This window comes from Benincasa hispida, chromosome 7 (assembly GCF_009727055.1).
Source record: "Benincasa hispida cultivar B227 chromosome 7, ASM972705v1, whole genome shotgun sequence".
Taxonomy (NCBI): domain Eukaryota; kingdom Viridiplantae; phylum Streptophyta; class Magnoliopsida; order Cucurbitales; family Cucurbitaceae; genus Benincasa; species Benincasa hispida.
The window spans coordinates 21,295,545-21,321,859 of NC_052355.1; the positions used below are offsets into that span (position 1 = coordinate 21,295,545).

Consider the following 26,315-nt stretch of genomic DNA (forward strand, 5'->3'; position numbering starts at 1 on the left):
CTTTTAGTGGTATTAGGTTGAAATGGGGCCATTGACGACAAACTTGTGCCTTAATATTCTAAATTAGGTTGGAAGAATTGAAGATTTAAGTTTCACCTATATTACTCTTATTCCTAGGGAGTCAAACCAATGTTGATGGTTGATTTAAATCAATTAGCCTATGCAGCGTGGTAGCCAAGATACTAGTCAATTGTTTGATAGGTGTTCTGGATCTTATCATTTCTCCTTCCCAATTAGCTTTCATTCTGAGATGCCTTACTACTGCTAATGCCATTATGGGATTTGAATGTGTTCACTTTTTAAATAACAAGGGAACTGACAAAGATAGTATGGTTGCATTAAAACTTGACATGAGTTATGTGTATGATGGGATCGAGTGGAATTACCTCTAGCGTCTGATGAGCAAAATGGATTTTTGCAACCGTTAGATTAAATTTATTATGAATTGTGTGGAAACTGTAACATTTTTCTGTTTTTTCAATGGCAATAGTAAGTAGTCGTTTAATATATTATATCCCATAGCGTTGTTTCAGATCCAGGAATCATCCTCAGAATCAAGAAGACTTATGGTTTCTCGATAGTTTCAGCTTTCCATTGGCCTAAGATAGGGAGATTCATTGACGCATTACCTCTTCTTTATTTACTCTGAAAATCTTTCTGCTCTTCTACAAAAGAAGGAATGCCAAACATAATTTTCAGGTTTGCATATAAACCCTTATTGCCCTTTTATTTCTCACCTTTTTTTGGTTGATGATAGTCTTCTATTCTTCGGGTAAAGGAAAAAAATTGGAGAGTCATCAAGATGGTGCTTAAAACCTACGATAAGGCATCAAGATAGACAATCAATATTCATCAGTTCATGGTTATGATCAGTAAGAAAACTATGCCAAATATGATCCAAAACATCCAAGAAGGCCTTGAATTCATAATATAAAAATATTGGGACAATACTTGGGTTTACCTTTCCAAATATCTAAAAATTAAAATGGAGTGTTCAGGTCTTTTAAGGATGGAATTTGGAAAGTTCTTCAGGGATGGAAGGAGAACTTTATCTCGGCTGAAGGTAAGGAGGTGTTGATAAATGTGGTGGCTCAAGCTATTCTGATTTATACGATGAGTTGTTTCCAAATGCCTAAAATTCTTCTCGATGAGATTTGTCAAAAATTTTCAAGATTCTAGTGGGGGTCATCTAGCAATAAAACTAAAATTTGTTGGTGCAATTAGTCCCATATGTCTATTAGGAAAAAGAATAGAGGACTTGGCTTTCATGATCTGCATATCTTCAATCAAGTTATGCTGGCTAAACAAAGTTTGAAGATTATAAGATGCCCTAATAGTTTATCGACTAAGGCGATCCAAGGTAAGTATTTCAAATCTAGGAACTTTTCGAATGTAGGTCTAGGCCATAAGCCTACCCTTGCTTGGAGGGGCATCCTTTGGGGAAGATCACAGATTAAAAAAGGATATTGGTGAAGATAGGATACAAAAAAATTATTTAAATTGAGAAAGACCATTGGTTGCTTAGGGAATGGAGCAGAACGCCTCTCTTAGTACTCCATTTTCTATAGGGACGTAGTGTGGCCTTTCTTCACTGTGATGATGGTGGATAAAATGAGGAGTTGATTGGATTGCATTTTATTTATGTTGATGTGGATACAATCCTTCAAATACAAATTTCAAGGAGACGACAAAAGGACAAGATTCTTTGGATCTTGGACAAAAAGGAAATTTATACTATTAAAAGTACTTAATTTTTTATAGATCTCACTAACATGAATATAGCTAGCTCGTCTAATGGGGATGCTTCTAAATTTTTGTGACCATCATTGACATATTTCCTTGTAAATTAATCTTGTGAAGATGGGAGTTTACACAGACCACTTGTGCTTGTTTTGCAGGAATCATGTGGAAACAGCCGCACATCTTTTGTGGAAATTTCCAATATCTTGGAAGATCTAGCCTAGATTTATATCCACTAATGTCAATGTTCTTTGAGATGACAGATCTCAATGAAGCTATTAAGACCACTAGCAATAGATTTTTTATAATGTTGCTCCTATGGATCTGGATAAGGTTGTGATTATAACTTGGCAAACTTAGGAGGCTAGTAATAAACTGTTGTTTCAAAGGCAATAGGCTGATTATGAATCTATTAGTGACTCAATTAGTGCATATATTATCGAATCTTGATATGATGGTGTGGGATCCAATGGCAGAGGTAAGGAAACGACCTTCCCTGTCAGTATCTCTTTGATGTTAGATGGCAATCTTCTGCTATTTCTTATTAGAAGTTGAACAATGATGCTACTTGGTGCTTTACTTCCGGATCGGGCGATTTGGGTTGGGTGTTTTTAGGTACTTTGATAGTTATATAACCATTGAAGACTATTGAAGTGACTAATTTTTGGCAATTTAGGGACCACCTAGAGCGTGTTCATATTGTTGGTTTGAAATTTGTATGTTAATGTAAGGAGATCAAGATTCTTAAAGTGATAGAAATTTGCTCCGGGATTAAGAATATTTTCACTCCAAATCTTAAATATTTTGGTTATGTCAGATTGTTTGAAGGTAGTCAAGTTATTAAATGATGATGTTGTCAATATCTTTGAGGTTTCTTTTTTTTTTTTATTGATGAAGCCAAGGAGCGAAGTGATGATTTAGTAGGGTTGCCGCATTCTCTCATGTTCATCTTAACCAAAATGAGATGGCTCATGATGTTGCACATGAAGCTTTAGTGGATCGAGAGTCTAAAATCTTTTAGACCCCTTAATCTTGTAATTTGTTTGTAAAGGAATCGAATTCCTCAGCAGAAGCGCATGAACGCGTGTGCAATCAAAATTCATTTTGAAAATTCTTGAAAAAACAGAATAGGTTAAGCATAAATTTACAAGATGCTTTACAGGGGAAGAAGACATACCTTTGAAGTCCTTCTTCAATGTTTTCCTCTGCACGAACTCCTTGAAGACTTTCTTCAAGAATGCCTTCTCCGCAATCTCATAAACAACCATGAACAAGGACACCAACACTTGGAAACCTTGCTATTCTGGACAGAATCACGATTGTGGAATCCTTTAGAAGAGAAGAATTTTATAGAACAACGTTTCTATAGAAGTATGTTGACGGAGATTTAGATTTTTGGTAGAGAGAATTTTTGTAGAGAATATCAGATAAAGAATTACGTTCTATGAACTCACTCTGCAAAAAACTTATTATTATGGTAAGTGAGAAGGATGGATTGATGGGGAGTTACAACTCCTTCCACCATCATATAGAATAACTCCCTAATTTTATATTATTTAAATAATATATTAAATCCAATTTAATATATAACTAAATAGTAATATTAATTAATTAATAATTAAATATTATATATTTAATTTAATTTGAATCATATTCAAATAATATTCTCTCACGAAACCTATGAATATGAATCTCATTCATATTAATTTTTAACCTATATATGAATCTCATTCATATAATTAATATTTAAATCTTATTCAAATATTTATCTCTCTCATATAATAAAGTATAATTTTGAATCTTATTCAAAATTAACTTTATATTATAATGTATCTATATACATTACATTATATATATATTATATTAATTGTATCTTATATAATTAGTTTCCTTTATTTAATTTGAACAATTCAAATTAATCCAAAAATAAATGATTATTTTTTTCCTTTAGTGAACTAGCAAGGGGACCTAATATACCTACAAATTAGAAGTTTCAATAATACGAGATTAATTATTTTAACTTTTTAATTAAATTAATCACCATTCATTAACTGTAGGTCATTTCACTAAAGACCCACAACTATAATCTTTGCACTGTAGATATATTTATGTATCCACGAATATAACCAAACAACAGTAAGTCGAATCTTTACGAATCGCTCACAATTACAGTTAGGTCAAAATTACTATTTTGCCTATATAATTACATTTAACTCCTTTAAGTCTCATTGATTCTCTGATGAACAATTTGTTTATGGTTCTACCATAAACAAAACCCTCTTGAGTCAGTGAGAGAAAACCCATTGTTCAAGACCCGAAGTCAGCACTTAAGAGAGTAATTCATCTGGTTACCCTAAAGACGGGAATGAGCAAATTTCGTCTTGTGTAGCTATGTTCCTATCTCCCTACTTGGACAAATCCCCAAAATGGTAGACTTATTGAGTCATTGAGTCGGGTCACTCTCACTAATACAAATAAAAGGACTGTCTTCATAGACAGAAGTGCATAACTCACTTAGGACTGAGGTTGAGTTACCTATGGTCATTCTATGAAATGTTATTTCTTAAGTCAACGGTGTTATAAAGAGAGATTAATCATTTTATAGTTTGGTTTTATACAAACTCTTTGTATAGGACACCTCCACTTGCATTTCTCCTCTTGAACGGTTATGATCAAATCGTTTATAACACTTTACAACTTTTGTAACAATTATAAAGTGAGTCGTATCCGTAGTATCACCAGGATAAGACACCCAACCTTATCCATATAGTTTATTACTTGAACATGATCCACCTGTATGTTTACCACATATTGTTCAAGTTTCATAAAATAACCTTCGATCTTTCTTTAATGGACCATTTTGCATATATGAAATAATCAACCATTATTTCAAATAACATATTAACTATGAAGCTTCATGGCATATATGCCAACAGTTTGATCTTTTGCTCTATGGGTTGTTTATCTTAAAAAAGAAAAAAAAAATTGAAGATATTTTATCTATTTTTTAACTATACAAAAGAGTATTTAGATTATGTCAAAAATATTATGCATAGAGCATCAATGAATATTTGTGCTATTGATGACTTTCAAGAGGAGTTCAATGGGCCCAGAAGAGCAAGCATAGACATCATAACTATTTTATGAATCAATATTTTTTTTTCAACTAATTAATTGATAATTTTACATTTTTCCAAGAATTAACAAACATTTATACAAATCTTCCTTTCCAAAAGAAAAACTCAGCTCAACCATTTCGATTTCACACAGATTTTCTCCCCATCTTTGAAATTGACTTTCTCATACTCTAGTTGAAGTAACTTAACACAAAATTTGAGTGAACCCAGATGAAGATTAACAACAATTAGAGTCGGTTTGAATTGACTTAAGTGCTTAAAAACACTTTTTTGAGTGATTAGAAAGTCAATCCAAGGAGACCCTTAGTTAATAAGGATAGAAAAGTTTGGTAAAAAGAAGCTCATTCCAAGTATCTTGGAGACCAGGCATGCACCAATGGACGCAATCCGCATAGCTTACTGGGTTCGCCAACTGCTCCGGAGTCAAAGGTGACCATTGCTTCTTGTAAATCGACGTGTGAGCGTCCCGACGATAGCTCGATAGCTGTGTGATGTTGAGAAATGTGATGGGAAACTTTGACTTCTGGAAGACTTCTCCAATCACTTCCATGACGCTTTTTCTCGAATCAGAACCCCAATAGTTTGGATCTTCAATTAGAGTTGTTTGGTTGTAGCAGTTGCCTTCCTCTTCGCCACCCCAATCAATGCTTCTGTAGAGTCAAATAAGAATTGATCAGAGTCACCTTAATTTAAAGGCTATACCACTGCAAGAAATATGGTCTTTAGAATCGAAAAAAAAAAATGTCGTCAAAATACGATAGTAACTGGATCTTGTCAAAATATCGAAGTAACTCATCTATTTTATAAAGATTGTGAGGTTTCCTTATCTTTCCAATGTATCAAACCAAGAGTAGAGCAAAGAAGAAATGAGGGGAAGCAATTACCTCTCGCTTAATTAGCTCATTTTAGGTTCAACTTTTGTATTAAAAAGTTTTCAAACTAATTAGTTTTCTCTACGTTTCCTTCTCTATATGTTTTCAAACTCATTAAAGGATTATATGTGTTGAAAGTTCTCACTCGACTCATATTTCTGTTGAGATCACACTTCTTAAAAAGAGAAAAAAAATACGTCACAATGGTTATAAGATGCATGAGTTACTCCTAATTAGTTTTGATATATATGGAATCCTATGACATGTTTATCTAATGGTATCTAACATCGTAAAATGATACGTCATCATGTCACATTGTCGTTCAAATATCCATCGGATAATTTTTCATTTAAAGGAGATAGAAAGAGAGAAGAGGGAGAGAGAACTTACTTTCCATGGGAAGGGGACATGCTAGTGAAGAAAACCCTACTTCTTTTAGGGTTCATATTCTTCCTGACCCATCTCAACATGCTCTTCATTGCCATGCGATAAGCATCCTCTGTTGATAGCTCTACTATGTCTTGTACTTCATCATCAAAAGACCCTTGCCTGTAAATTAATTAATTTGACACCACTATTCAATTCTTTTCCAATTTTTAAATATATAAAAATACAGGGGAAGAGATAATACCAACTATATAATAGCTTAAATTACAAGTTTAAGCCCTAAACTTTTAAATTTATGTGTACATAAGTTTAAAAGATTCCTAAAATTTAAAAAGTGTCTAATAGATCTTTAAATTTTCAATTTTGTGGATGTTTAATGTATGATTAATCTTTAAACTAATTTCAATTTTGTATTAAACCGATCCATGACATTTTTAAAATTTTTTAAAAATTAAATATAGAATTGAAATTCTATGTTGAATAAGACTGATTTTCACCCAAGTGTGCTATGAATATTAAAAATATTAAATAGGTCAATAGTCTATTAGACATAAAATTAAAATTTTAGGAACTTATGTTAGACACAAAATCGAAAGTTGAAAAGCTTTTTAGAAATTCAATGATTTATTAATCCTTTTTAAAGTTTAGATACTAAAATAAATGTATATTAAGGGTAAGGACTGAACTTTTAATTTAGCATATATATATATATAACAACCATAAATAATGCCTTACAGGATTTTCATGTTCAAGCCAGTCATCCACCAAAGGTAGGTATTGAAAACCATAATATCAACCCCTTTCCAATGCTTTCCATGCTTATTAATGGAGCCTCTTCTCACTATCCGATCCGAAATCCGATGGATCACCGCGTTATCCGAGTTCGATTCAAGAAGAAATGGTGCCCAATAGAATTCGATCGTTGCATTGTACTCCTATATTAATTTTGAATATCAATCTACCGTTACTAAAACCATTTACTTAACAAATACAAGAAACAAGAAACAGAAAATGAGAAACAATAGATTATGAACCTTTGCAGTGAAGACTGTGAGGGAATCGAAGGTCTCCATGGATTTGGCATCGTCCGGAATTAGGGATTGAAGAAGACATACCATTGACACAAATTGCCCCCTATTTAGAGAATCTCCAACGAACATCATCCTCTTTCCCCTTAGGGTTTCTAGCATTAGGCTTGCATTGAAACTTCATTTTTTGAGAGAAAAAAATAAATAAAGCTCAATCAGAGTTTGCATATGCAATTCATGCAAAGTAGATATTGATGCATATTTAAGTAGAAGGAACTTCTATTTGGAAATCCTAAATTAATTAATAGTGTCCATAAATTTATAGGTTTTTTCCGTCTATAATTTGATGGGCAGAATATAGAAAAATATATCAAAATATTTATAAATATAGTAAAATTTTACGATAGACTGTGATAGACTACTATCTATGTCTATCTATGTCATGATAGACACAGATGGTAGTCTATCGTAGTCTATCTAACATGATATTTTACTATTATTTGTAAATATTTTTCATAGTTATGCTATTTAAAATAATTGTCCTAATTTAATAGGTTTATGAAGTTTATAAGACTGTTTTTAAATATAGAAAAATGAACCAAAATATTTACAAAATATAGTAAAATTTTATAACTATCAACATCTATTATTGATAGCTCTAAAATTTTACTACATCTTATAAGTATTTTCAACAGTTTTACCATTTAAAATCATTTCTATTATTATAAAATCATTTAGCAAAATCTCTCAACTTTTTTTAAAAAATCTATAATATGTGAATGTTTGAAAAAGAAAAAGTTTAATAATTTATGGATATGTTGACACACTTTCGAAACTTATGATTTATCAAATCCAAAATTAAAAATTTTAAAATCACTTAAACACAATTTGGAAGATATTTATGACTAAACTTATAACTTAACATAAAAATTACTTCTATGATTATGTAAATTGTTGTGTGTGGATTTTTCTTTTGAGAACATTTAACATAGATAATGTTAAATATTTTTATCTTAGGCTAAGTTTCTATAGTGTCTCCTATCTCAACAGGAAAATAAGGATCTCTCCAATATAAAAGACTTCATATATATATATATATATATGATGTAATAAGTTAACAAATATGCATTTCTCTATTTTTTAATAAGTTTAAAATATTACTATTATATTATTGATGATATTTTTTAAATACAATAATTATAGAGACAGGTGATTGAACCTTCGACCTCTTGAACCAGAGTGTATGTCAATACCAGTTAGCTAAGTTTATTTTGACTGTATTGATGATATTTGATTTATATTTTAACCTTCTTTTATATTTCTATGGTAAATTTTGGTTTGAATAAATCCCACCATGATGGATCCCTTTTCACCTTTTTACTATCATTTACTCAAAAAATAATAATAATAATAATAATAAATAATATATATATATATATGGCAAAATTGACAAAAGTATTTAACTTTATAAATCTTAATTATCTTATATATTCAAACAAAAAAAATTTATCTCCAACATTTCAATTTCAAAGTATTCCATGTCTATATTCATGAAATAATATTTATTATTCAAATAGACTTTTAAAATTCGAATGAATGAGATTCATTATACAATCAAAATGGTTTTATTGATATAATATTCAATACAACGAAAATTATTGTTTAATTATATAGTTTAAACTAAATAGAAGTGTAAAATCTAAATTACGAAAAAGAAAAAAAAATGAAAGTCAAAATTTTTATTACTCGACCATGGGCATAGTTCTCAATTTTCATACGATGAAATTATATATATATATTTGTTATTTATTTATTTATTTATTGCATGACGTGGCAAAACCAACGACTTCCATCAACTTCCTTTCTTTGTGGTTAATCTTTCTAAATCAAAATTTATTTTTTAATATAATTTTCATAAATCATTTAAATCCACATATTTGTAAAAATATTCACACATATTCTTCAACGTCGTTCTGCCACGTCACCCTCGTGACTATCGGGCGGCCAATTTCAATGCTTCAATACGTTGTCGTTTCACTCCAATTTTTTCCCTCTTTTTTTCTTTTTTTGTTTTTTTGTGGCAAAGGTTCCAGTTTTTTATATCTAATTGCTTAATAATTGCATATGGGCAATTTTACCAAATCGTTTAAAAACAAGGAAATAATTCCAAATTTATATGTTTTTTAAACAAAAATTCCAAGATTCTTTTAATTGAACAAACGAAACTAATAATGTGATATTACTTTGTCAATATATGTATCTTATAGTAAAGATTTATAAGAATGTGAGAATTGAATCTCGACTTCAAGAGAAGTAGTACATGTCAATTACTGTTGAGTTAAGTTTTACTAGTTTTTTATTTCACGTTTTTCTACTTTAAAATCCTCAAATTTAATTCTAATTGAGAGATAATTTAGGTCTTTGGATATTGAAAAATAGATAAATAATAGATAAATAGACCAAAATTTTAATGAACTTTAACAAAGTTAACTTAGCTCATAGAGCATGTACTCTTTTTAGTTGGAACCGGACGTCCAACCGGACGTCCAATCTCTTATCTTGCAAAAATATAATCTAACTTTATAGTTTTTTTTAATTTAAATCCCCAAATGTAATCTTGAATTTTTAATACTTATTTTTTAATAATGATCCTATCTAAACCTTTAAATATTCTATCCCTCAAACCTTCAAATACTTGTTTCATACCATAAAGTTTATATTTATAGGCAAAAAAAAAAAAAAAAATTGCTTATTACCTTTAATACCTCATTAATCATAAAATAAAGGCTTAGATTTATTTACGAATGCACCACCTAATTTACTATATGAGACATCAATTAAATGGTTCATATCGAGTATCAATTCATCATATCCAACTAGTTTCTACTAAAATACACTCATACTTAAAATTTTAAAAAAAAAAAAAAAAAAAAAAAAAAAAGAACATTGTCAAACACAAAGGTATGTGACGAGTTAAAAAAAAATTAATAAATATTAGTTGATACCTTAATTTAATAAGATTTCTTACCTAGGTTGATCAATAAACTAACTAGGAGTCAATATATTTATAAGCTACAAAATTTACTTCATTAAATTATAAAAATTAATATTTAATTTTCATAAATTTTTTATTGTAAGGATTAAATTGTTACAACTTTGAAAGTACATGGATTAAATTATACTATAATTCGGAAACTAAATTGTTACAAAATTAAAAGTACATAGACCAAATCGTTATAAAGTAAAGTTTAATGGACTAATTGTTACTTTCATGAAAGTTTAGGGACCAAAAGTTTATGATATAACACTTCTCTATTTTCCCTCTTTTTTCTACTCTCTTCGTCAGTATCGTCCTTTTACTCCCCCTTCTTCCGTTCTTCAATTTTAATTGTTTTGACAATTAAAGTTGTAAGTAATAGTTGTGTGTGCATTAATTAATATGTCGTTTGAATTTAACAATAAAGAATGATATATTGAGAAACTTAGGCCATAATTTTAAGAACAATCAATAAGAGGGAAAATAAAGAAAATTATGTATGTTATCATATATATTTATAATAATAAAGACTTTAATGTATGTTGATCTTTTTTACCATTCAAATTAGTATATTTGTTGCGATAAGTGAAAAAGGTTTTGACATTCCTCTGTCGACCCTTTTTGTATTTAGTGATTAATCATTTTACTGAGTTTTTGAGGAAAAAAATTTGTTTTGAGACTTCGTGGAATTTTATAGATTTTTTTTTTTTTAATTAACTTGAAGTTCTAGGCAATGTTTAGTTGCTAAAAAAAATTGATGTAAAAATTGGACAAATTAAAAAAAAAAAAAAAAAAAAAAAACAATGAGGGTCTATAAAATAAAAATATAATGTATCTAGCTATAGGAGTTCGAATCGGTTCTTTCTCAATTCAACATAACTTTAAAAAAAAAAAAAAAAATTTAACTACGCAAACGTTGAGAACATTTTTTATTATTTATTTTCAAGATTAATAATATTAATGCAATTTATGAAAGTTCAACAGTAATTTTAAAATGAGGTACTAACAATTTCCCTCCATTACATACTAACCAAAAGGGTCTTTTTGAGCTTTTTAAAAGTTTAAGAGTAATTTTTAAAACAAAGTACAAATTTCATAAGTATTTTTTATATTTTTACCAATTTTATATGTAATAGATCAATTAATTAAAAAGAACATACAAAAAATTATCCAATACAAAGTTAAATGTTCATTCATCTATTAGACAATTTAAAAATTAAAAAAAGGCTTTTCAAACACAAACTTAAAACTGCATATAGAACTTCAATTTTATCTTTTCTTTTCTTTTTTTAAGTACTCACATGTTAACATATTTAAATTAAGTTAAAATTAAAGAATCATCGTTGGAATGTCTTAAATTTGTTGTATGACGTTTCGAACAATCAAGTAGGATCTTGAAATCTAAGTTGAATTCGTATTTGACATATTTAATTATTTATAATTATGATCCTAGAGTTTAGAAAAGTACATTATATAAACTCTCTAACTACCATTTATACGATAATATTCTCTCTAATAAAATTTTTTCTTCTCTACTTACCGATATAGCTAATATATTGTTAATGAATTACGTAAATCTATATATCCATTCTCTCTATATTTTACGTTTTTATATTCTTTGTGTGTCGATCTTGCAACAACCATTTAATCCAAGGTCGTGCAAAAATGAAAGGTGGAAAAAAGAATTTAAAAAAACAGAAAAAGGATTAAAAAGAAAGAGAGAGAGAGATGAAACCTGGGAAGATCGCAGCCGTGGGGCTGCCACCGCCAGTATTGATAGCTCCGGTCCGGCCGGCCATGTTCCTGACACGTCAGCTGCGGCTGTATGTACGGACAATCTGACTCATCATATAGCGGCCGAGTCACCTCGTCCCTAACCCACTTCCCACTGTACACGTCACACCCCTCTTCCTTCAATTTCCCTTTTGCAAATGGCAGCTTCTCCCACTTCTTCTCTAACCCCACCCAAAAAAAAAATTAATAAATATATAAATAATCAATCAAATAAATTTCAATAATCATACCAACCCCTAAATCCAAAAACTTGAAAAAATTACCTTTACAAAAAAAAAATTATATATTGTAATACGAGTTCAGATACCATGTTAAATTTATCAAAGCAACGACATTATAAGAATTGATTTGCAAAAAGTTCAGAATAAATCTCAAAACATTTGAGCTTAGTATATTTAACCCCTATAGTTCGGAGACAATAAGAATCTAATCTCTATGATTTACGATTAGAATTTAATCTTTTTAGTTTGATAAATTTTCATAAATAGTTCCTAGTAGGAACTATTTATGAAGATTTTTTCTCCAAATCACAGGAACCAAATTTATTATTCAATCTACATTTAATCATCGGATGAAATAGTAATAAGAATTGAACTCACCGGAGGTGGGAGAAGGGTGGTCGGGGTCAAGGTTGAGGTCGAGTTGCTGGTTGAAGATGCAGGTGAGGTCTTCGCCGTAGAGGACGGCGACAAAGAAGATGAAGGCCAAGAGAGTGAAGAGGTAAGGGGAGAAGCGAGATTTTCTAAGGAGGGAGGAGGAGGAGATGGGAGAAGGAGGCTTCATTTTAGAGAGAAAAGAAAAAGAAAAATGTAAAATTAGAAGTTTTAATGACAGAGACAAAAGCCTTCATGCTATTAATATATGTACCTATCAATTTTGATTCATTATTGGCAATTTGTATTGCCTAAATTAAATTAATATATTGCCTCTTAAAGTAATGGAATATTAGGAATTAATTAAATTAAAATTGATTAAGAAAGGCTTGTTGGTAAATAGTTGAGAAGTTAGCATCATGATGATGAGGGATTGCATGGTTTATATTGGTTTTGACCTATGAAGGTTATATACCATAGGTAACATTTTGTTAAATTAGTAAATATTTTCAACTATTTTATTCTTTAAAATAATTATCTTAATTTTTTTTTCACTTTTTTTTAATTTATCAAGGTTTATATTGTCATTTACTTGGGACTTTTCTTATTTTCTAAACTAAGACCAAGGATTTAAACATCTAACGTTAACCAATTGAGTTAGATTTATGTTGGTGTATGTTAGATATTATATTAAATTTATTTTTACCCACGAGCTTAAGCTTTTGAATCAATCGATGATTTAAGATGGTATTTGGTTAAGAGGTTCTGTGTTCAAGTCCGAATTCCGCTTGGTGTGACATTAAACATCATAATATAAAAAGATATTGTGCCATAAAAGAAAGAAAAGGGAAATATTTTGAGTGAAGATAGTGGAAGGATTGATGAAGAAGAGTAGTGGGTGAATGATAGCTTAGAAGAGATTGTTTTTGTTGCTTTGCTTCTAAGGTAAGACATTAATTCATTTTTCCAAATTATTGGTTTAAAATTATTATCAATTTCTTTCTCTCTTAATAGTAAAATAAGTTTTAGGTACAAAAAATTATTGAGTATTTGGTAAAATTTCCAGCTCAAATAAGGTGGTTAGGTACTATTATACCTATTATCTATGTCATAGATTAAAATAAATAAATAAGCAATTGCAATTGGGACTACTAAAAAAGGATTGAACTTTAATTTGCTTGCAAGCCATTTAAATGATTAATTCTCATTTCATTTTCATAAATAGAAGGATGGTTAAAGACATAGTATTAAATCTCCATCGAAATATTGATATTTTTATCGATATTTCCATGTTTCCATGGATTCGAAATCGACATGAGCGATGAATCGATATTTTCATTGAAAAATCTACAAAACATATAATATAATGATCAAAATGTCACTAATATAAATATAATGTAAATAATACACATATTAACTTGTTTCGAAATCATAAAATATTTATTTACTAATTTTAATTATTTTTAAAATTTTTTATTTTTATAATTTTAACAAAAGTATCTGTCAAAATCAATACTTTATTGAAATTTTCGTAAAATTAAGACTTCGATATTTTCGCCGACATCAATATTTTAAACCTTGATTAGAGATTATATTTGTGTAAAATTTCTATTTGACAATCATAATTTTATCTTATGAAAATAGATTCAAGTTACCTATGATGAGCTAATATACTTATTAGGTCCTTTCATTTAGCTAGTTTTAGTGGGACTTAGTGCCCAACAAACAATTTTAATCATGAAAAGTCATTGATTTTTATATTTTAGAGCAAAAAAATAGATAATAGATATGTTCAAAACTTTGTTATAATGATTTTGTAGTTGGTTTCAAGTTTCTCTAATATTTATAAAGTTGCAAATTTACTTTTAATTTATTTCAAAAGTTCCTTTATTAATAACCTTTTGATTAGACATCAATTACCATCCTAAAACTAGATAGTCTGATACCCGATATATTATTAACAATTTGTATAATCATTTGGTCTCAATTTTGCAATTGTCCAAAGTATTTGGTTTCAAATTTTTCCAACCTTTTGAAATTTTCAATTATGTTGGAAATTGCTAATTAAAGATTATAAATGCAAATAGGAAATAGGGAAAAAATAGAGAGAGTTGAGGGTAAAATAAAATGTTTCAAGTGCAAAAATGAAAATGACATTTTAGTGTAATTTAGAAATAATTTTCAAAGCATGAAATTACATTATAAAATAGACAAACAATTGGCATGTGATCACGTTCAATTGCATTACTATTTCTTGCTCGAATGGCTGGTTTTGTCAATAATTTTTACTAGAAAAATCTAATCCAAATCAAAATTAGAACAGTTCCTAATTTTAAAAATCTTCATTTTAAGAAAATAATAATTAACCGTTTTACACATCTAGCTAGATCCCAAAAAGAAACCCTCAGGATCCCAAATTGTCACTTAGAAGTTTATTTTTAAAAGCCATTGTAATAATGCCTTCTCTTCTCCTACTCCCATTTATTAATTTTAGCTTTAAATACTACGTCCCTATACTTTTAACTTTATTTCATTTTGGTTCCTATACTTTTAATATGCTCATTTTAGTTTCTATATTTTGAACTTTTGGTTCATTTTCGTCTTTAAAATTTCAAACGTTCATTTTAAGTTTGTGTACTTTTAAAAAAGTGACCATTTTGGTCTCTTTATTTTCATTTTTATATCATTTTTAAGGGACCAAAATGGTCACTTTTTTCAAGTCTAAGGACCAAATGAATCAAATCTGAAAGTACAATAAGTAAAATGAACCAAATCAAATTATAGCGACCAAGATGAACATCTTGAAAGTATAGGGACCAAAATGAACAAAAACCAACAGTATAGAAACCAAATTAGTATTTAAACCTATGTTTTATAAAAAGTTCACATGCCAAGCAAGATCTCTTTCCATCTATCTATCGCTCTGAATATGTCTCAGATACTTATAACAGAACCTTATGTAAAAACTGAAGCCTACTTCTCAAGTAGAAGACTGGATTATGTAGCAAAAGGCTAGCCTACAGGAGCTATTTCTCTCTCTTTCTCTCTTTGGTTCTAATACACCAATGAACAAGATGAAAGCTCTATAGCAGAGTCAATAAGATTGCTTGATGAAATTTCAGGCTGACCTCTTCTGGCTGTATTGCCTACCAAACAAAACCATTACAACTTGATCTGGCATAAAAGTTCATACTAAAAGTACAATGAACACAAGGAGTCATACCAGCAATTTGAAGCAAAAATGTATGCAATTAAAAGTTGACTGGAGAATAAGAATCTCGATGACCTCGAGAGGGTCCCTTAAATTTTCGAACCAGAGATGCAAACAAACTCTGCAATGTGATATTCAGTCACAATCATATGAAAGAGATACAGAGAAGTAGAGAAAAAATGGTAATAACTGTACCTGAATTTTGTGAGGTAAGCTAAGCCAGAATTCTAGGTTGGGAATAACCTGGAAAAAAGAACGAGCAAGGATATATCAGAACAGATATAAATTGAGTTGATACACCAAAAATGAACCCAACTAATTCTCCCTGGTTAGTGTCAAGAGAATGGGGACACGAAAAAGAACTACGTAAATGTTCTATTGAAGATAAAACTTTCTAGTTTCTAGCATTAGAACATAATGAGAAAGAAGCATAAATCCATTAACCTATAGAAGACGAGGCACTTTCTTTTAATTCATAACCTAATATTGAAAAACACACGCCATGCCTGCCCGGATGGTGACGCGCGAATTCATAACCTAATATTATGGCTACACGCATCTTTCTGGTGAAATGTAACATGGAATTCCTTCTTTCGGACGGAGGTGCTCTTGGTTTGGGAAACTTAAGAAAGATAAGTGTAATTCTTGTTTCCAAATGAGTGCAGAGTTTTCCTCCAGAAGCAAGTGCTCTGTGGCACTCTATTATGACTAATATGCATGATTTGGAACAATCGAATTGGTTTACTGCTAGGACACTAATACAAGCAACAGATGTACCAGGAAATTCATAGACCAAGTGCTTCCAGTTCCACACGTTTGAGATGAGAAATGGCAACCTATTGAAATCTATACAATCTATGAGCTACTAGATACCCTTTGAAGGAGTGCTTCCTGAGACTCTTCCAGCTTGCCAGCTCCATATTAAATGAGCGTTGGAATTCTGAGAAAGATGACAGAAACCAATCATTTTTTAAAATGGACTGAGGAGTCTTCTAGGTGTAAACTCACTACATTCTTTTCGGAGTACACCTTTTTCCTAATTCACGCTGAATAGAGGAACTTGTAATTCTGCATTGGCTTTTGTCTGGCACGGAGGATGTACAACCCGGGCAGCAACTAAGTCAAGTGGGAGTAAACGGCCTTGACAACCTCCCTTGATGGTTTGGGAGTCTCTCTCACTACCTGTAATACCTCTTGCTAACCAACTGGATTTGGAGGTTTACTCAAGAAATGGCTCTCTTTGGAAAAAGGTTAATTCTCTAGCATTTACGGTGCCTCCTGCCAAGGCTGGATGACACGAGATTTCAAGAAGAAAAAAGGAAACAAACCATGGGTTGACAGCTAAGAATTTCCCATTCTTTGCTCATTGTTTCTGGGACCATAGGTGGTCGGGAGATAGACCCTTCTGCTGTGTTTTTCCTCTGTACCATTTATTTTCAATGAAGGAAGTATTCGTGTCTAATGTTCTGGCTCAGCCAGCCCCTACTTTGGGGTTCCGCTATTCGTTGTTTGAGAGAGGGAAACAAAGGATATTATAACTTTACTTTCATTGTTGGGGTGTTTCAGTGCTCTCCTGGGTGAAGGGACTTTCACTTATGGTGCCCTAATCGCTAAGAGGGCTTTTCATGCAAATCCTTCTTCCTTTGTTTGGTCAACCCTTCTTCCTCAATGAATTCAGTTTCTGCCTCGATGTGGAGGATGAGAATTCTAAAGCAGGTTAAGTTTTTTGTTTGGCAAGTTCTTCATGGAAGGGTTAATGTCTTGATGGATTTCTTTATATAAAAAATTATTTTGAAATTATAGGTTTTGTCAATGATCGGAAGGCTCTCATTTTGTAGCTTTGTTTCACAGGGTCCCCTTTACCCCCACCCTTAGGTTGTTTCCCTTTTGTCTTTTTCCTTCTGAATATATTCTCTTGAAGTTTCTTATTAAAAAATAATAAAAATAGAAGTCTCACTGGCCTTATGCCCCCTCCACAAAAAACAGTGGGCTATTCATTATTTTTGTCCCTCATAACAGGCAACTTTTATTGGAATCGCCTATTGGTGTTGGTTTCATTCATCAATGAAATGTTTCTATTTCAAAGAAAGAAAAATAAGGTTATTTTTTTTATTGGTAGCATACGAGAGAAATCATTGCAAATATTTTATAAAATAGAGGAAGGATACTTACATCAACACCTCGAACTTTGAGAACATAATATCGATAGACTATCCCGGCCAAAAGATATCCTCCAAAAAGGCATAAAATGCTGCAAACCCAAGCAATTAATTAATTACTAAAACAAAGAACCATATATTAGCCGATCACTTGACATATATTAGATAAGTTTCAACATGCTTTAAAAGGGAGTGGCATACATGATTATAAAGGTCCCAAAGAAGCCCCAGCCTCTTCTATCGACATGTATAATCTTTGCACAACCAGAAGGGTGCCTCAAGGATGTAGCCTGTTACACCAAAGCTTCACAAATCACAAACAATACTGAAAAGTATGCTAAAATTAACTAAAATCTAAACGTTGCAAAAAAGATTTGGTATTTACATGATAGCTACCACATTTTAATTAACAGACATCTGAAATGAAAGTCCTTACAAGCTAATTCTCCCCAGGAGTAAAGATATTATGAACATGATCATCAACAGCTTTTCAAACAAACTCCCTCCATGATTTGACAAGAAATCCAAACTTCCAGCGCATTCCAAAGTTTAAGCAAAGACTAATGTGAGAGAAGCTTCAAACTTAGCCATTAAAGTTAAAACCAAATGCTGAAATTATGCTAAGTTTTCAAGATGGAAACAGTAATAGCTAAAGTCATGTCATGATGTTATGCTGAGTTTTCAAGATGAAATTGGATAGGAACGGTTATGAGTCTTATGACTCTGAGTATTTGAGTTCTACAAAAAGGATGTCAATATATCAGAAAAAATTGACAACATAACTTAGGCATCCAAGATGAAACAGTTGTGAAAGGCAGAAATGGTCGACATGGAGAAAGCTGATATAACCAGCTCCCATGTGCAGCTACGGAGCCACTCATGCCAAACCTATAAAGGGGCTCATAAGAGAGATAGCGCACCTTGGTTCAATCCATGGTGGCCACTTACCTAGGATTTAACATCCTACGAGTTTCTTTGACACCCAATTATTGTAGGGTCAGGCGGGTTGTCCATGAGATTAGTCAAGGTATACATAAATTGACTCGGACACTCACGAATATCCAAAAAAAAAAAGGGATAGCGCACCTCTAGAGAGGCTTATAAGAAACAACTTCTAATCTGATTAGTCCAATTTTTCAGTACTCCAACAAAAAGCTGTGTACTCATATCCAAGAGAATTTCTTAATATCTAAATGAACTACCTGACTTTTCTGGTTTTCTTTTGTTTCCTAACACGTCAATTGAATAGTACTTTTCTGGCTCCTTTTGGTTCTCGGAAGTATTTATTATTCTCTCTAGTTTGTGTTTATCTTCTTAAATTCTTCATGTACAAGTTTTTGGCTCCTTTCGATTCTTGGGAGTATTTATTATTCTCTCTTGTTTGCATCTCTTAAACTCCTCACGTAAAAGTTTATCATATAACAAATAATTAAAGTTTGACAGTCCAAATGAGACAGTAATAGTCTTGAAAATCAAACAAAAAGTAACTAGATAATTAACAAAATGAAGGTGAATAGACTAAGATATTACCTAAAATGAGAGAGAGAGAGAGAGAGAGAGAGAATAGATAAAGATATTGTAAATTTCAATCTCGTTCACATAATATTAATATGTTGACCAATACCAGGGTTAAAAAAGTGGTAGTAAAATGCCTTCTCGAAAAAGACACGAGTGTCTTGGTGATGCACAAGAAAATATATTTAATGATGAACCAAAAGAGTAATTATCTCAGAGGGCAAAAAAGCAATTAAGAAGAGCTGTCATGTCTATAAAGTCAAGGCACTCACATACTCACAAGGCCCTATCTTTTCCAAAATTTGTGGCACCTGGAAAACAGAGATAAAATCAACAAATTTTAATATATTTTTTATTGCATTCAGAAATACTATGGCACAAAACACACCTGAATACCATCTGTCGTACAAATTACAGACACAGAAAGTGAGCACTTGACCTTAGTGCCACTTTTAGACATCTTAACGGTGACACCTCTGTCAGGATTTTTTATATCTGCCAACATAAGACAAACCATTAATATAATCGTCATGAAGTCTGAACCATGGCAACAACTTGGACCTCTCGTCATGGAAATTATGCACAGACATGGTACATGTACAACAAGCATATTCGATATAAATAACAGACAATAAAAATGGAGAATGTAATTAAACTATTTATGTTACATGCTATTACATGATCCAAATAAAAATGAGAATATTTATAAAAAGTAACAAAAAAAACAAAATACATTATATTAAAATAATTTAAAAAATTATATTAAAAAGAAAAACAGACTGTACAGAAGTACAAAAAAACACTCACCAATGATGCTAATGTTCGTGCTTGGCACAAGACCAATGGCTGTGCATACATCATAGCCTGCATTTATACCACAGAACTAGTATGAGGGCTATGTAAATTCTCTTCAAACACCAATAACATTGTAAGATGCATGAAGTTCCATTTTTCTTTGTGAAAAAGTAAGATGAAAAAGGTTATTGTTTCTGAACTTTCAACTCTCTTAAACAATACCGAGCATTTTCCAACATTGTCCAGAAAATCTCCTGAAGTTTTTATTATACTTTGCATTAAAAAAAGCACACCAATTGGCATGTATGGTAGTTACAGAGTAATTACAAAAGCATAAGTATAATAAGACAATATATCAAGAAGATTAAAGAATAATAGAATCTCAAATTTTAGCAGTGCCACATTCTTCTCAACTGCTTTCAAACCAAACTAGGAAAAAAAAGGCACCACAAGAGGTTCAGCCAAAGTGTTGCTTCCCGACCCAAACTTATGACCACAAAACACTAGCATGTGCTCATAACCAAGGCAAGAGGAGATGAAGCTAGAAAATACTCAGTATGGGATTCCTTACATATGCATCAAGCCCCCAAGACCTAGGGACCAAAGGAAAAATTAGGCTTCCTGGGAAGAGTTGAATCGTGAGAATCCTAACAAACCCACTTATGTTGGTAAATTGTCCCACCAAATTCGTCATACCTATTAGAAATTCACTCAATATCAGCCTACAGTTCATTTTTTTCTACAGCACCTGTTATTGTCATAGTCAAACTTATTTACGTTGACTTATTTATTAATGCAAATGAATGCGATTATACATCTCCTCACCATGGTCCTATCATAAAATTTATTGAAAATGACATACCATGGATTCCTACCATGCCATGTATTGTCGTATGATCATGTGGTAAAAATTTTAGAAAATAATGGATCATAGACTCCTACTATGACGTGTATGTGTTATATCTTTATGTTTGTGCTACTTCTGTTAGGCGACTAAAAGGTTGCCCTAAACTTAATAAACCTTGGATTTTTCAAGTTGAAGTTATATGTTCACGTTGCACATTTCTAATCAACGTGAGTATCAGCAATTAAGGCACCTACTCCATCCTTTGAGGTCAGAGGTTCAAATCTCTATCCCTTGTACTCTGATCAAATGTATATTATATATAATTAAATAGGGTGTGAAGCTTTGGAGCTAAATTTAAATTTTGCGAGATGCAAAAATATTTGCCTTCTATCTTGTCTGCTACAAGTGCACTACAGCCCATTCCACAGTGCGAAGGTCCCCCACAATCCTGGAATGTGCAATAAGAGATATAAAATTATAAAAACAAAACATTCAGGAAAAGCTCATACTCCATTTTTATAAGAAATGGTGTCATTTTTTTATATAAATAAACACATATCATATCTTATATCAAAAGAGAATGAAATAGTTGCAGCAATCTTTGACGTAATGATTTGTATGCCCAATCTTCTCTTGCCCTCTCATGTCTTTTTTCATTTTATTAAAGAAACAATTTCTTTAGTAATGCCTCACTGGAACATGAGATGGACTCTTACCAAGCAATCAACGCACATAGGTGGATCATGATTGAAAATCATCCCATCACATAGCTGCTCCATAAAAGCATAAAAGATATCGTGAAGTTAAAAAAAAAAAATTAAAAATAATCACAAAAATACGTGGAAAATCATAGAATGGATTTCCAAAATCATGCTAAAAATTATAAGAAATTGCTAGAGTTATCAACATTGGGTGATTGAGTCATGAATGCATCTTTCTCATATCAATTCATTATAGATATAATATGTGCATATAAAACCTACTAATGCACCCGAAGAAACTGCAAATGTATAGATCAAAGGAAACAAGATCTAGTCTTCTTAACAATAAAAGCAGGTTACAGAAGATGAAAGTATCGATCCTATAATTCAGTGCCTTGAAGCAAACTTTTTATGAATCAATTCAGAATTTTTCATTAGTTTCAAGGGACCCGTTTGAGTCGTTCAGGAATTTGGACAAATATCAAGAACTCAAACCTATTAGTAAAGCAATTTGGGTTGTCACAAGAGAACAAGCATGGGAATGATGAATATGTGGCACCATCTTTGCAAACAGCTTGTGGTAGATTTGAGAAAGCTTTTAATAAGGAAGTAAAGGGTATCTCAAAGACAGATAAATTGTTGGAAGAAGATTGTCCGGCTTCTAGGAGGTTTATTCCGGCTTTTCCTTTGCACTATACCTGGAGAGTTGTGAATCATTCTTCTTTCGAGTTTCTAGTAGTTGATTCTGACTAGTTAAGGGAGAAGTGTGTTCGAACTCAAGTTCCTTCATTGTCTAAGAAAAATTGTCTGCATAGTTCGGAAGGACTCATCGTTCTTCAGAGGTTTTTAGTGAATCAACTCATTCAATCCCAGGTTCGAAGTTTTAGTTTACTAGAGGTGTTGCTTGTCACTCTTCTTCCAAGGATCTCTCTTGCTCCTATATGATTCTGATGAGGACTCTTTTGTTAGCATGAGTAGTGAAGAATCCGATTTTCATCAGTTGGACCCAATTCCTAAGGAACCGTTTTCAGAAGAGAATATAGGGGAAGCTTTTGATTTATTGTTCCATTGGACTGAGGAAAAGTTGTGTGATCAAGATACAAGGTTGAATGTTTCTCCTTTGTCTGCCTTTCAAATACCATCCAAATTTTCTTCAATTGTAGAAGCTTGTCGTCTTCAGTTGTGTGCATGTTCTCACGCTTAGATGTCATTCAAGTTTTCTATAAAAGATTTGGTTTGAAAGAATTCAACAGTCTTTACTTTTTTTTGTAAAAGAAACTGTTATTGATATGAATAAGGGGAAGACCCCGAAGAACTACAATAGAGATTGTCAATTACTGACTAAGAAAGATAAACTGAAATGACTGAAAGGGTACTTTAATTTACACCAGGAAAAAGCAGTAGACAAAACTAACTCAAAAATCCAAGCAGAAGAAAAACATGTATCATGAAAAGTTCAACAATCTTTACAAGATAAGCTTCTTCATTGGATTGCTCGCTTGGGTTTAGTATGGGTTCAACCGGTCAAGCCTCTTCACATTACATCTAGATTGATTATCTTTCTCCTCCTTAGTACTTTTCTCCTTTTCTTTTCTATGTATTTGTTTTGGAAATTTTCAAATTTTTGCTTTTGGTTTCCTTATACTTTGAGTATTAGCCTATTTTCATTTTATCAATAAAAAATTATTTCCTTTAAAAAAAACACACACACACACACGCAAAGAATATGCTGGACAAAGTAAATAGAAAAAATGTTGAAAACAACCCAACACAGAAGCTGACTTAAGGAGTCTAACTTGGTCCAAACCCTGATGAACCAAGCTCCCATTCATTTGTCTTTATTCTTCCTACGTAAATTTGTATCGTTCTTCATTTGTTTCCTTTCACAACAGATATTTTTTCCTCCTACTCAGGCTTTGTTACCTTATTTGTTAAATCTTCTCCCACAAACCTAGGGTTATAACATTGTGTCAAATATGAAATGAATGAATGTGAATAACCTCTCTCATTGTAAAATAACAGATAGAGCTCTTAAAAGGAAGAATCTTTATTCAGTAAGACATAATTTTTGCAAAAATTTGAGCATGTATCGCATATCTATTGAAATATTCAATCTACACGAAGGATAAAAAGTTATTTATAAGAATTATGCGATGATCATTAATGAAAAAACAATATGCATTAGGTCTTATTTCTCTTGACTAGAGCCCTTTCTTGTAGTTCAGCTCTTTTTCGTGGAATTTTCCTTTTTGTATGCCTTGTGTTCTTTTATTTTTTTCTTAATGGAAGTCAATATTTCTCATTAAAAAAAGAAATGAAAAAACAATATGTAACCTGACAGAGCAAACCTGAAACCAGACAATAGTATCATTTACTGCTACTCTGTAAAACCTGAACAGAAATTAACGGAATTAAAAAAAAAAATGGAAAAAGAAGGAAAAATAGGAGGAAATAAAAAGCAGAACTTGTAGTCAACCTCTCAAACATTAAACTTACGAAGAGAAGTCAGTTCAAAAGGCAAGCACACTAAATTCAAATAAACACACTGTTCCTTTAACAATGGTCTAGCACCAATTTTGTGGCTCATTGTGAAAATCGTTCGAGCAGTCATTAGTTTGTGTTCCTGTTTTCCAAACAAGTCTTTAGCTAAAGTTCGATTGATGTATAACTATATGTTTCATGCTCCCAATATTCAGAACGCATTTGCATGGACGCCCTTATAATTCAAGTTTCTGTTAGAAAATCAATAGGAAAGTAATTAACTTGTTAGGATATTACTACCACTAGTAGCATAATTGTTACGACTTGAAAGTTGGCAGATGGGTGGTTATGAATGGAAGAAGTTAGGAAATGTGGAGGTTACGTATAATTTTGGGGAAGAAGTCCATAGTGGGTGGATTTGAGAGAGAGAGCTCTCTTGAAACTGTAAAAGACCCAATATTCAGAACTCATTTGCATGGGCAACCTTATAATTCAAGTGTCTGTTAGAAAATTAATAGGAAAGTAATTAACTTAGTAAGATATTACTAGCATTAGTAGTATGATTGTAATTACTTGAAAGTCGGCAGAAAGGTGGTAATATTTTTTTTTGAAATAGAAACAAGGCAGAAAGGTGGTAATAAATAGAGGAAGTGTGGAAGTTAGGTATTATTTTGGAGAATAAGTTCATAGAGGCTGGTTGAATACTACAATAGCCTTTGGAGAGGGCGATGGTTATATCTCCCACAATCCACCTTTAAAAAAATTGATATCCGTGAGTGTTCGGACCAGTTTATGTGCACCTCAACTAATCTCACGGGACAACTCGCCTGATCCTACAACAATTAGGTATCAAGCGAACTCATAAGATATTAAATCCTTAGTTCTAATAACCTAATAATATTCCCAATTTTGCTGCTACTAATAACCTAATAACATTCCCAATATTTTCCTATTAACACTAACAATTCCCAACTCAATACAATACCCAATAATTGTGTAAGCAGGAGTATGACCGAATGCATATCCTTTCACATAATTTTTTTTATATCCATGAGTGTCCAGACCAGCTTACGCGTACCTCGACTAATCTCACAGGACAACTCGTCTGACCCTCAACATTTGGGTGTCAAGGAAACTCATAGAAAATTAATTCCTAGGTAGGTTGTCACCATGAATTGAACCCTTGACCTCTTCACCAATTATTAAGTCTATGTCTCATTTTCACCAATTATTAAGTCTATGTCTCATTTTTTACCATTTGGCCAACCCATGATGAACTAGTGCTCGACTATCTTCTCATCAGTTTCATAATTAAACCAACTTGGTGTTTATCAAATTTTAAACTGAATTCAATATAGTGAAAAATATTAAAGAAGTCATCAACTCCACCTAATAGAACAGTAGAAACTACACTGCAATTTCATACTTCACTTTCATTGCAATGCAAACAAGATCAAGTGACAAGCAATAAATTAGGAGCAACACCCAGATGAATAAACTCATAAATTTTCATATATTGACTTCTAACTAATGAACCAGAGGGAGGGGAAGAGAAACAATACCCGTCTTCGCTGAGGACTCCATGAGGAAATTTGGAGGTAGGCGATGCCAGATTGAAGTTATACATCTTGCCATTGTTAACTAAATTAAACTCGCAAATGGAGAAGACGGAATTGAAGGGAAGAATTTGGTGTAGAATCATGAAGAAAATGGTAACCCATTTCGCAAAATGGATTCTACGCATCATTTTGCTCTCGCTACAATTCCATGCCAGTTTTCTTGGACTAATTTCTTGAATTCGTTCTCTCCTTGTTAATACTTCTGTTTCTTCGAGAGATTCCAGTACGCAGATGCTTTTTGCTTGAATCAAATTTCACGATTCAGACCCAAGTGGTTGGAAGAGCTGTGCCGTTCCTGGAGGAACAAGAATTCACGGGGTTTTGCACTTTTTTTTTTCTTTATTGATACTATTTTTATTTACCATAGGTTATAGGGAAAAATATGTTTTTGATCAATAG

The 26,315-nt window shown here is 31.7% G+C and overlaps 2 protein-coding genes across 3 annotated transcripts; both read right to left on the reverse strand.

The window, feature by feature from the left end:
• Positions 1-4,845: 4,845 nt before the first annotated feature.
• Positions 4,846-12,818, reverse strand: LOC120081501 (protein trichome birefringence-like 33). Its single transcript, XM_039036447.1, has 6 exons — positions 12,595-12,818; positions 11,937-12,156; positions 7,171-7,342; positions 6,872-7,071; positions 6,140-6,298; positions 4,846-5,527 (listed from the first exon to the last, which is right to left on the reverse strand). The coding sequence occupies exons 1-6, from the start codon at positions 12,776-12,778 to the stop codon at positions 5,185-5,187; spliced, it is 1,278 nt and encodes a 425-aa protein (XP_038892375.1). The 5' UTR covers positions 12,779-12,818; the 3' UTR covers positions 4,846-5,184.
• A 2,526-nt stretch (positions 12,819-15,344) lies between these two features.
• Positions 15,345-26,251, reverse strand: LOC120081502. Of its 2 annotated transcripts, none has more exons than XM_039036449.1 (12): positions 25,860-26,251; positions 24,165-24,207; positions 21,832-21,885; positions 21,500-21,563; positions 20,281-20,337; positions 19,862-19,968; positions 19,746-19,784; positions 18,160-18,248; positions 17,972-18,050; positions 15,995-16,042; positions 15,812-15,920; positions 15,345-15,725 (listed from the first exon to the last, which is right to left on the reverse strand). In XM_039036449.1, the coding sequence occupies exons 1-11, from the start codon at positions 26,042-26,044 to the stop codon at positions 15,840-15,842; spliced, it is 846 nt and encodes a 281-aa protein (XP_038892377.1). In that variant the 5' UTR covers positions 26,045-26,251; the 3' UTR covers positions 15,345-15,725; positions 15,812-15,839. The 2 variants fall into 2 exon arrangements, with proteins under 2 accessions (XP_038892377.1, XP_038892376.1); XM_039036448.1 differs by having other exon boundaries at positions 15,345-15,734.
• Between the last annotated feature and the right edge of the window lie 64 nt (positions 26,252-26,315).